The sequence below is a fragment of the Mirounga leonina genome, unplaced genomic scaffold (assembly GCF_011800145.1).
Source record: "Mirounga leonina isolate KUSES-001 unplaced genomic scaffold, KU_Mleo_1.0 Mir_115, whole genome shotgun sequence".
In the NCBI taxonomy this organism is placed as follows: Eukaryota; Metazoa; Chordata; class Mammalia; order Carnivora; family Phocidae; genus Mirounga; species Mirounga leonina.
In genome coordinates, this window is record NW_023270268.1 from 57,577,713 (window position 1) to 57,589,880 (window position 12,168).

A 12,168-nucleotide genomic window follows, 5' to 3' on the forward strand; every position below is an offset into this window, starting at 1 on the left:
GAAGAGTATAAACAAAAATTCAAAGAAAAAAATATAAGATTTATCAAGGATAGTGAGCGTTCTTGAAAGGGGAAGCATAGAGAATGACTGAAGAAAGAGATTCAATCGATATCTTAAGATAGAGTATTAAATGAGAAGCTAAAGCATTTAGAACCTTTACTATATGCAACAGGTGATTAAATTAAAGTTCAGGGTTGGAAAATGGTATGAAAAAATATTAGGAAGGTGTATATAAGTGATATCCAAAATAAAATGAAATAAAGAGAAGTAACAAGGAGTCCTTTTAATGTTGGTACCTCAAATTGGAATGACCTAAAATGGAATATTGATAGCAAAAGGGAAAAAAAAGAAGTAATGTCATGAAGGAAAAAAAAATTCACAAAACCAAGAGACAAAATGGTTACATAATGTTAAATGTGAGAGTATATGACAGCTAAAATATTTAAAAATTTTTAATTTACCTGGTTGGAAGCAGTATAAGTAAAATTGTAGTGATCTTTCATTGGTTGATTATCTTCCACCACTGTAATTTGTGTAACAGATTCTATCAACCCAAGGATTTTTATAGTCTCAAATGCTAACGTGGTTCCTTCCTGGTATGATGAATGTGTGCATATAATATCTAATTTGTTCTGAAAAGAAGTATATAATAGTATATATTTAGTAGAAAGTCTTTGGATACAAACCTAAAATAATACAGATATGAAACAGAAAAAGAACCAGTCATCTATCCCTCCATTCCCACCAGCTCTCCACATCCAAGTAGCATATATAAATATACTCATTAATAACTCTTTACTTTTTGTATACATGCCATAAAATTTATTTTCAGAGATAACTTGAATTACCCATGATGCACTCACATATATATCTCTTCTCATTCTAGCCTTAATGTTGATGAAGAATAACAGCTTTGGCAACAAAGAATATATGAAGAAATCCAACATCTACTAAAACTATTGCTATTAATTATTAAAATTTAGCCTTGTGTGTAAATTTTTCATCCTTATCAAAATCCATAACAATTATTCCTGTGACTGATATATTAAAGCATTTTCAAATATGTTGCTTAAACAAGACATAACACTTTAAGATGTTTGAAGAGTTTTGTGCATCAATTTCATTATCACTAAGTTATCTATTACATTTAAATATAAAAATTTAAGGTAACAATGTATTAATAATTTAACAACTTAAATTTAAAAAAATAACAATTTATTTCATTTCTTTCTGTTGAAATCTGAAGGTAAACATCTTTCCAAAAGAAATCCATGGTAAATGCATAACCCAGACATTAGTAAATACATGTTCAGCTATGTGTCCAAGGAGAATACTTACATTAGAAACTGAAAAAGTATATAAAATGTAGTTGCCATTTTGTATGGTATCTGAAATGGGAGAAAAAAAAAAAGAGTTACCAGATCAAAATATAATTTTTTATTAGTTAAGCTCTCTATTTTTATGATTATACAACACTTAAGAAATTTAAATTAAAGATACTGTTTATGGGCTCCTGAGCGTCTCAGTCGGTTGAGCGTCCCACTCTTGGCTTCAGTGTCCCACTCTTGGCTTCAGCTCAAGTCATGGTCTCAAGGTCCTGAGATTGGATCTTAGGGTTCTGAGATTGAGCCCCTGGTCAGTCTCTGTGCTCAGTGGGGAGTCCACCTCTCTCCTTCTCCCTCTCCTTCTGTCCCTCCCCCTGCTTGCATGTGCTCTCTCTCTCTCTCAAATAAATAATCTTTAAAAAAATTTTTTTTAAAGATACTGTTTATTAATGAAGCAAATTAAAAAGCTTATCTTTTCAAATTAAAGTCTTTAACACCTATATACAAAATAATCTTGGTAGTTTATTATCCTAATAAGTAAAGGTAATGAATACATAATATGCCTAGTTTAATTTTTCAAAGATGGTTAAAATATTTCTGGAAATTAAGAGAAAAAAAACTTATAGTAAAATGTACATAATTGTAAATTCATTAATGAATGATATTTTATCTCTTTCTAGCAAACCATGTAACTTAATTCAGTTTATCTTTGGAAGATATGGTACATCACAATTTTATTTTGCATCTTTATTTTTTTTAAAGATTTTTTATTTATTTATTTGCCAGAGGGAGACACAGCGAGAGAGGGAACACAAGTAGGGGGAGTGGGAGAGGGAGAAGCAGGCTTCCTGCTGAGCAGGGAGCCTGATGCGGGGCTCCATCCCAGGACTCTGGGATCACGACCTGAGCCAAAGGCGACGCTTAACGACTGAGCCACCCAGGTGCCCCTATTTTGCATCTTTAACTTTTTTTCATTGTTTGAGGAAATAAGGTGAATCTGGAGATATTTTAAAGACCAAAATAAACTTTAATGAGGAAAATGGGAAGAGACAATGATTTTCCACACTATCTATGTAAGAGAACTTTTTATTAACATGTTTCTTTAACAGAGAAACTGAAGATTATGGCTAAAATAATTGGAAAGAAAGTGAAAAAAGTAAAAGGAATCAGAAAATTTATATATATGTTCAACAATATTAATTTACCTAAAATTTTAATCCTAATTAATGAAATAAAAATCATAACCTGAATTGAAGGTAATTTCATTTGTTTATTTACAAGTTGATTATTTAGAAAATTCTGATTTTAACTTTTCAAAGCATATAACTATAGAGATACCGTATTTGATAACTGATTAAATCATATCTCCTTCATATTTTTAACCATCTTCCTAGATGAAAGTAAATTATCAATATGTATTTTTATATAGAAAGAAATATATTTGGGTATATTTATATAATTTGAGAAATAAGAATAACCTCAAAATCAAGCCCCACATGTTATCGACGCAGGTATGATCTCAACAGCATTCTTTAACTGATTATTACAAATAATTTAATTCGGCAGGAATCCAATCTTAAGAAACTTCTATGTGGTAAATATTTGGAATCTATTCTCATGGGAGAGCTCACCCTAGTGTAGTCTCTGAAGTATTTGAGACAGAGCAAGAAGGCTGGTGTGCTGGAGGAGAATGAGAAAAGGAGAGCAGTAGTGGAAAAGTGTGTGTGTGTGCACACATATATGCCAAAATACAGATCATGATGAGTGGTCTATGTCTTGATAAAGACTAAGGCTTCTAACTGAATAAAATGGAGAATCATTAGAGGGTTTTGAGGGGAAGTGTGATGATTTGAATCATCTTTTTTTTTTTTAATTTTATTTTATGATGTTATGTTAATCACCATACATTACATCATTAGTTTTTGATGTAGTGTTCCATGATTCATTGTTGAATCATCTTTTAAAAGGATTACTCCACCTGCTGGATTGTAAATAGAATGTAAATGGGGTTCAACAAGAACGATAGACAGACCAGTTAGGGAGCTATTATAGGAATTAAAATGAAAGATAGTAATGATAGTGATGGAACTGATGAGAGAACCCATGTCAAGGTAGAACCAAGAGAAATTCCTAGGCTATGAGAAAAAATGGTCAAAAATGGTTTTTGGTTTCTTAGAGAGATGAAATCACCATCAATTGACAAGGGAAGACTGTAGGTGAAGCAGATATATTGTGGTAATCTATATTTTCATAAATAAGCCTTAAAAAACATGAATTTTTTCATAGATTCTATATTTTCAAATTATAAGAGAGCACACCAATGCATAGATTATTTCCTGAAATTACATTAGAGATGTTTGGATGTTTCATACACATATAAAGACATGTGGGATATTCTTTAATACATCTGAGAAGGAGTGAGCTAAAATAGAAGCTAAACTATCATTTTTTTGTATACAAAAATACAAAACACATACCTAAGAGTCTTCTATTAAAAGAAATGGGATAAAAAAACCTTAACAAATTTATGAGGGTAGTTGTAATTGACTAAATCTAAACAGATAAATTTAGTATGGCATAATTATATATTAGCAAAAAATGGCTCATTTTTTGTTCACTTGGGTACTGAATCCTCAAATTTGGGGCTTATGAAATAAAATTAAATACACTATTAATTAAATTGTGAAATATTTAAATGATAACACTCTTACCTCAAATAATTTAACATTAATTAAAATTTTAAATGTTAGTTTTTTTACAGTAATAAAATTTTAGTTTTTAACCACTACTCTTAAGAGAGTTGAAAATATGATAAAATTTGTATATTTGTGAATTTATTAACTACTCTAATTTAAAAAAAATCTAAAAAAGATATCTGTACTTGTAAAAATTTTACAATGAACCAACAGAAAAAAAATATTGTAACTCAATATTTATAATTTAAAGAACGATGTTAAATTTCATAAAGTAACCTAATATCCTAAGATAGATAAAAAAAGGAATTAAAAAATAAAACATGACATTTTTTAAATAGATGCAATGTTGTATCAATAAAGGCAAATTTTCCCACCATCAGAATGAACATTTAAAAGTATATCACATTAAAACTTACTTTTAGTTTCTCCATCATCCCAGAAAAAGTCTCCTTTTGCTGTGCTATCTTCATTTAATGCAACTATAAGTCCTAGAGGGTTCTTCCGGCTGTTAAGTAAGTTTGGGTGTATATGTGATTCAAAATAAATTTATAATAGTGGACTATCCTATAAATAAGTCAGTTTCAACTTAGCAGATCTGTAGGCGTTCTGCATTCATGTGAGAACACTGATATCAATAAAATTCATGTCTATATTTATTATTTCTTCCATGAGAGAAATAATTTATATACTTATAAAATAAATGAAAGAAATAAATATAATAATATAATATGGAATTTCTTGGAGGCAAGATACCAATAAATTTGAAACATTATAATGATACTTCAATTCAAACAAGAAAAATTAAATATGCTTTATGAATGCAGAATACATTTAACATGTATTTGCATATCTCAATTAACTCTACCTTGTAATTTATCAAGACTACATCTTATATACATAATAAAGAAGAGTACAATATAAACACATTTTGATGCTCAGTAGAATATCTATTGGCCTTACAAATGAGGCTAATTCTATCATGAGGAATGAGACATGATGAATACAATTTTTTTCTCTATTACTGTAGGTTTTTAAATCTAAAATAGTACCCCTAAGGCTATACACTACAGGTAACTGCTCTATATAGAATATATTCCATCCTGCATGCTCACAAAATTGTATGCTTCTCTTGTTCAATACAGCTCTAAAGCATAACTAATTTTTAGGAGAACAGTCATGGAGCAGTTACAGTCTGAAAATAATGAATTATAGAATGTCAAATAAATTAAGTTACTAGCACACATTCATTCACTCATATATTTGTTCCTTCAATAAATATTTAGCAAAAATAGAGAGCATATTATGGGGCGGACTTTATTATTATTGGTTTGGGGACTAAAACAGGGAAAAGTCCTTGCCTTAATGGAGTTTAGAATCAAAGGGAGTGGACACATTATATACAAGATAAAGTAAATAATATAATTCCAGATATTCTTAATGTTATGAAGAAATCACAGAAGGCTAAGAAATAGAAAGTGACTATCTCTTGGGGTGTTACAGAATATGGGGAAATATGTGCATTCAATATAATCCCTTCTGTGCTCTTGTCCCCAGAATGAATGCTGCAAGATGGAGCACAAGAATTTTCAAGTTTCTTCCTTTTTTCTTAATATTTTTGGAATTTATTCTTACTGAACAACTTAGTTTCTATCTCATTCTTTCCCTAAACAGAATTATCCATCTCATTTATCATTTAAAGTAAACATTTTAGCAGAAAGAAAAACATTGTGACATTTATGTATTGAAAATCTAAATATGTAACTGACACTTTCAACAATTATATAACTTACTTTAATTTTTCATATTTTTATTAAGAATAACCAATTAACTTTAATTATACATATTCTATAGAGAATGTCACCACATTTTTGGCATATGAAAAATTATGGTCTAATCACGTTCATTTTTTAAATCAAAAAATTTGTAATAATGTTACATAATTTGAATCTTTTTATAAATGATTATATTTAAGAATTCCCTCCATATGTAAAATATCTTCTGGTGAAAAAACTAAACACTAATTTTGGATTCTTAATAAAATATGAAATATTAAAACTTGAATTATATTTCAGATTTCAGTTAATGATTTTTCATTTTACCTTGCAGTTGTAGTTACATCAGGTTGTTGAATGGGGATAATATAACCTCCTCTAAGATGTAATCCTATTTTGTCTCCTGGAAGATACATATTAACACGTTGTTTTTTCCATGGCCTTTTTGCACCCTAATATTTGGAAGATAAAAAGACGTTTTATTACTAGTGAAGACTTTAACCCCATTTCACAAGAATTCAATTTTACACACAGAAATAATTTTTATTGTGAGCAATTCATGTCATCTAAATGCATATTAATAATATGCTGTTTTCTAACTTTGAAAAATCCTTTTTTTTAGTTTACTGAATAAAGCAGGAGAAAAATAAGTTCACTTTTTCAAAAAAATTAAAAATCAATTTAGACAAACCAATTTCCCCTCTACAATAATTAATATTCCTTATTAGTCCTATTTTTATTCTTTGTTTTGATTTAAAATTAAGCATTCTTTAAAAAGCTTTTAAAAATCTTTGTTTTGGGGCACCTAGGTCGCTTAGACGGTTAAGCGTCTGCCTTCGGCTCAGGTCATGATCTCAGGGTCCTGGGATCAAGCCCTGTGTCAGCCTCCCTGCTCAGCTGGGAATCTGGTTCTCCCTCTCTCTCTTCCTCTCTCCCCACTCCTGCTCTCTCTCTCAAACTCTCTCTCAAATAAATAAATATTTTTAATTAAAATAAAATAAAAATCATTTCTATAAAAATAAAGGGTCTGCTTAGCAAATATAAATGATATGCAAAATAATGCCTTTTAAAATAAATACTTCTCAAAAGGTCTTAGTCAATTAAAAAAATAGGTTGTATATGAATGCTACAATGTTGCCTTTTCAAGGTTGAAATGAAAATCTTTCCCAAACTTTTGAATGTACCATTTAAAAACAAACGCTTACCATTAGCTCAATACTCAATTCTTCTGTCAATAAGATAAATATATAAAGTAGGAAAAGCATCAAAATAAGTCACCACTCCTTCCTAAAATTACTCCTGACTTTTATTTCCACAATTTAAAAATGAATAATATAATTCTTTGTACTAAAGAATATAACTTTATATTAATCACATGCAACAGACATATACTTGCTCACATGCAACAAAACATGTATACCTGCACAAATTTTACACATTATTCAAATTTGGAATTATTCTTTTTTTGTAATGATAACACAAATGCTGAAAACAGATACGCTATGTGTTGGGAATTAAGTTTCCACATACAGTGTGAGTCTATTATTATATTAAGGACACTTACATGTGAGTCTATTATTATATTAAGGACACTTACAGTTTCATAATCATACCAAGTAGCATTAGGGATGTATGCACTCACAGTATCTGCTCCCTAAAATAAAGCAAGATAATTTATACACTTTTTGTTTACTTTAATACTTATCAGAAGAGTATCATATCAAATATTAAGTTGCAGGGCGCCTGGGTGGCTCAGTCGTTAAGCGTCTGCCTTCGGCTCAAGTGATGATCCCGGGGTCCTGGGATCGAGCCCCACATCGGGCTCCCTGCTCGGCGGGAAGCCTGCTTCTCCCTCTCCCACTCCCCCTGCTTGTGTTCCCTCTCTTTCTGTGTCTCTCTCTGTCAAATAAATAAATAAAATCTTAAAAAAAAAAAAAAACTATTAAGTTGGGTTTTAATAGTCAAGAAAAAACTTCCTTTGTACTGTTCCACTCCAATATTTCCTATATATAATAATCAAAAGGCTATTTTACTAGGTTGTTTTGTTTTTTAAGATTTTATTTATTTATTTGACAGAGAGAGACACAGCGAAAGAGGGAACACAAGCAGGGGGAGCGGGAGAGGGAGAAGCAGGCTCCCAAGGAGCAGAGAGCCTGATGCGGGGCTGGATCCCAGGACTGTGGGATCATGACCTGAGCCGAAGGCAGATGCTCAACAACTGAGCCACCCAGGCGCCCCTTTACTAGTTTTATATAATAATATAAACCACACCAAAAGCAAAGTTGAAATTAATTTAAGTAGCAACTAAAAAATGCATTTGTATTGTTATAATCTACATGGTAATTGTGAATGTGTGTACACATTCATTTCTGTATATTTCCATGGGCATACAGACTTCTAAATAATAGGTAAAAACCAAAAATCTCACTCCACTATATTTTCAATATTTTCATATGATCAACTGGCTTTCAAGTTCCCCTTATTTACAATTTAGCAAAATTTCAATGTCTCTTGACATATGTTAATATCTAGTTAAATGAGAGTTCATTGTTATTACTATGAGATTGATTTTGATTCCATAAATAAAGCTTTTTTTAGGAGAATATTAATTTTGTATCATTTTCTTCTCCCCAGTTACATATTATATATTTGAAAAGCATAAATCTACTTAACATTTTTATAATTTTTCAGAATTTCTTCTACATTTTAGAATTCAACATTTATCAGGTTGAAACAGTCAGGTTGAGTAACATATTTTTTTTAACCTGCATTCTTTGTTTAATTCTCGATGGTTAAAATTTAACTATTGGTGTTCAGAGGACAGCTTTTCAATATTACAACAATGCCTACCATCCACTTCCACTCCAACAGAAAACACAATTGTCATTTCCACAAGCCATGCTAAATAAACTTGCTAACTAAATAAGAATAGATCACTTATCAATAAATGAACCTAGCCCCTCCTTTCATCAGCATGCCAGTTTAAGACCATCTTAAATAGGATTCCTGGAGTAGCTGCTGAACACAAGAGTGACATTTATAATCAAGTCTTTTTTATAGTTTTGTGCGAATTTGGTTATAAAGTATCCTTTAAAAGTAATAAATTTATTAAAATTGTAAAACCTACCTCTTTCAAGACAGGAGTAATAAGTAATGCGGGGCCCCATAAGAATTGAGTATCCTCACTCCAGGTATTCATATCCGCATAAAACCTAAGAATGACAATTTGCTTCATAATGACAATGTTTACAATATAAAGATAAAAAATAAGTTTATCCAAATTCCTTATTTGGTTTATCATTGCAGTTTTTTCCTGGGAATGATCATTAGCTTTAATTTTACTTGTTTGACATGTCATTTTGAATCTATGGTTCTTATATCCTTATGGTTCATCTGACACTCAAGAAAGAAGAAAGGAAGGAAGGGAGAAAAGGAAGAAAGGAGGGAAGGGGGGAATTAGTTCATCTGGGCTCAAAAAAAATCTGTCAGATATGATAAGGTTACTTATTATTTGTAATAAATAACTATTCTGTTTAATTCATTTTCTCCTCTAAGTTTGTAAAGTACCAGAAATCTTTCATATTCTACTTTCTTCCCTTAAAATTTTTCATTATAAGTTCCTGTTTTAACCTGGATTTGAAAGGGTCTTTAGTCATTCCTTGAGGAAAGGTCCTGCTTTGCTCAAGATATACAAAGACAGACACAATTAATTGCTCTGCAACTATACTATACTCTTGATCTATAATTAGATGATTTTGACAATATATAGATATATCTTCAATAACTGCATATTTCATCTTACTAATATAATTTCCCTAATATATCCTATGTATTGTTTTCCTTTTAAGTTCTATTCAATTCCCACATTTCTAGCTTAATCTTGTCCAATAATTAAATTAATTATATTTATTTACTACTATCATTCCATAGTTCATCAAATGATTTATATAAATGTAAAAAAAGCAGAAATCTATTTGACATCTTGATTACTTTCCATTAATTTTTCACTGTATGTTTGAATATAATTTGAAAGTTATTAAAATTCTTGAACATAATACTCACTCATGAAGAACTGGTCTTGCTACTGTTTCTCCAAACATATGGGCTTTGTAAAACAAAGTATAGAGGAAAGGTAATAAGGTATAGCGAATATTCAAATAGTGCCTTGATGAATTAACCAAAAGAGAATTTTGCCCAAAAAATGCTGGATCCTGATGCTATGGAATAAAAACAGACATTAAAATAAAAATGCTAAAATAATGAATGAAAATTATGCATTTAACCTATTTTTGAAAAGCAAGTTATATATATTTTAGGTTGTTTATAAATATTTGAAATTGTTCCTCTTTCATCATCAAAATATATAAGTATTTTTATTTTTTATGTTTTAATTTGGATATATGTTTCAATTAAACTATTTTAAACTGGACATTTTTCATTTAAATGTATTTTAACAAAGATTTTTTCACCTATATTATTTGTGGTAGATTGAATTATTGGCTCTAATATTCATGTTCTCTTGTACACACAACCTTCATTCTGCAGTTCCTACCGCTAAAGGTGGACTGTACTTCCCCACCTCTTGACTTTGTGCTCAGCTAAGGACATACTCTGGCCAATGGGATCTTAGTACATGTGACATATTCATGTAAAGGCTTGAAATGTGCTTGCCTAAGGACTTACTGCCTTGTGCCTTGTCATTGCCATTAGAAGAAAAAGCCCAGGTAGTCTACTGGCCCAGAGATACAGGGAACAGACTGCCTGGCCAGCACAAAGCCTTGTAACTTGAAAGACAGCCTTCCTGCTGAGCCCAAGCTAGATCAATGGACTCTCAGCACAGCTGCACTGATGTGAGCAAATCTGCTCAGATCTCCTGTTATGGGTAGCAAAATTAACTGAGGGTACCATCTACTGTCCCCCTGGATTCACCATCATTTTACCCTGAAGATATTTCCCTTTGGCTGCTCGCAGCTAATCAATGAGCATGGTGGGGGTACTATTCAGGCTCATTCCTGGAAGATACAGGACTTTTCCAATGGTCAACTTTGCCTTGAAGACTCACCCCCACTGGACTGAGTGGAAACTTCCTTAGAATTGGGCTGCAGTATGTGACTCCCTAAAAATCCTCCTTCCTTGCCTTCATCTTCACCAGATTCAGACCCCAGTTGTGATATGAAGGGTCTCTTCATCTTTTCCTGCTCCCTCCCCTTTATCCTTCACAAGTATTTCACCAATAAATCTCTAACATGTCTATCTTAGCATGTGCTTTTGGGAGATATAAATGAACACACAGTGTAATGTAATTCATATCAACATCTCCCATGAGCACAAATTTCTTTAAAGCACCATTCAGGTGGATTAGGAAATGACTAATCCCCAGTTTATACCTTTTGCTTCTGTTCTGTCATGCCTCCTTCCAGGCAGAGCTCTGAGTGATTGTCCCTCTTCTCAAACAGTATTAATGGCTCTATATGTAACCAGTATGTGAACAGTGAATAATTTCTCAACCAACATGCAACAATCAACTTAATTGATTTAATGGTTTCACCTAATTTCCCCATTTCCTCTGAGAAATATGTCTCTGAGAGTCCAGAGCATGCCGAATTCATAGGGGTGGTAGAATAGCTCAGTATGTCCTTGTACTTCTGTTCCCACCAGTTCAGATGCATGTGTTAGTTTTATTTTTCCCAACCTATCAGTCCAGTTTTACTTATTATACAAAGACTCTGGACTCAAACTACTTTTCAAGTCTCTGAATTTCTTGTGTTTTTTTAAATAGAACAAAAGCTGGAAATCCTTAATATTACAATATATTTTTATGAAAGTTACCTGGAACTTGCATTGTCAGAATCCAGACTCAAAAAGTTTTGGCTTTAATTTTAAATATTAAATTATTTTAAATTAAAGTGATATAACACACTTGTATATGCTCTAGGCTTAAATAAAATATTTATGTTGTGACACCATTACACTTCATGATTTCCTTATTTGACCATTTTTTAATATATAAAATATTTATAGGCTTTGAGAAGAGGACGTCTAACTCTTCTTTATGAATTATGCTGCAAACTTTCAGACTATATAGTCTATAGATACAAATTTAAGTACATTGCTAAAACTAGAATTAGGTTTTATTTAAAAACATGGAGAACAAGAGGCATTTACCTCATATACATCACCATTATGGTTCCTGGAAAATGGATAAAATGCCCCAAGTTGCATCCACCTTCTACAAAGTTCTTCTGTGGTATTAGCCACAAATCCACAGATGTCCGCTCCAACCTAAATAACAAATATATCTATTACTCATAGTGTAAAGAGTCTCAAATTTGTCCAGAGCATCACATTTTATGCCTCAACTGATTAATTTCCATT

General features: G+C 31.2%; 1 protein-coding gene across 1 annotated transcript in view; it reads right to left on the minus strand.

The window, feature by feature from the left end:
* Nucleotides 1-12,168, minus strand: part of SI (sucrase-isomaltase) — a 95,205-nt gene that overhangs the window by 53,682 nt on the left and 29,355 nt on the right. Inside the window, exons 16-23 of the mRNA XM_034988686.1 lie at nucleotides 11,959-12,075; nucleotides 9,856-10,010; nucleotides 8,921-9,005; nucleotides 7,391-7,447; nucleotides 6,121-6,245; nucleotides 4,438-4,526; nucleotides 1,339-1,388; nucleotides 462-632 (exon numbers count right to left, since the gene is read on the minus strand). Of these exons, the coding sequence (XP_034844577.1) occupies nucleotides 462-632; nucleotides 1,339-1,388; nucleotides 4,438-4,526; nucleotides 6,121-6,245; nucleotides 7,391-7,447; nucleotides 8,921-9,005; nucleotides 9,856-10,010; nucleotides 11,959-12,075 (849 nt within the window). The remainder of the gene's footprint in view (nucleotides 1-461; nucleotides 633-1,338; nucleotides 1,389-4,437; nucleotides 4,527-6,120; nucleotides 6,246-7,390; nucleotides 7,448-8,920; nucleotides 9,006-9,855; nucleotides 10,011-11,958; nucleotides 12,076-12,168) is intronic.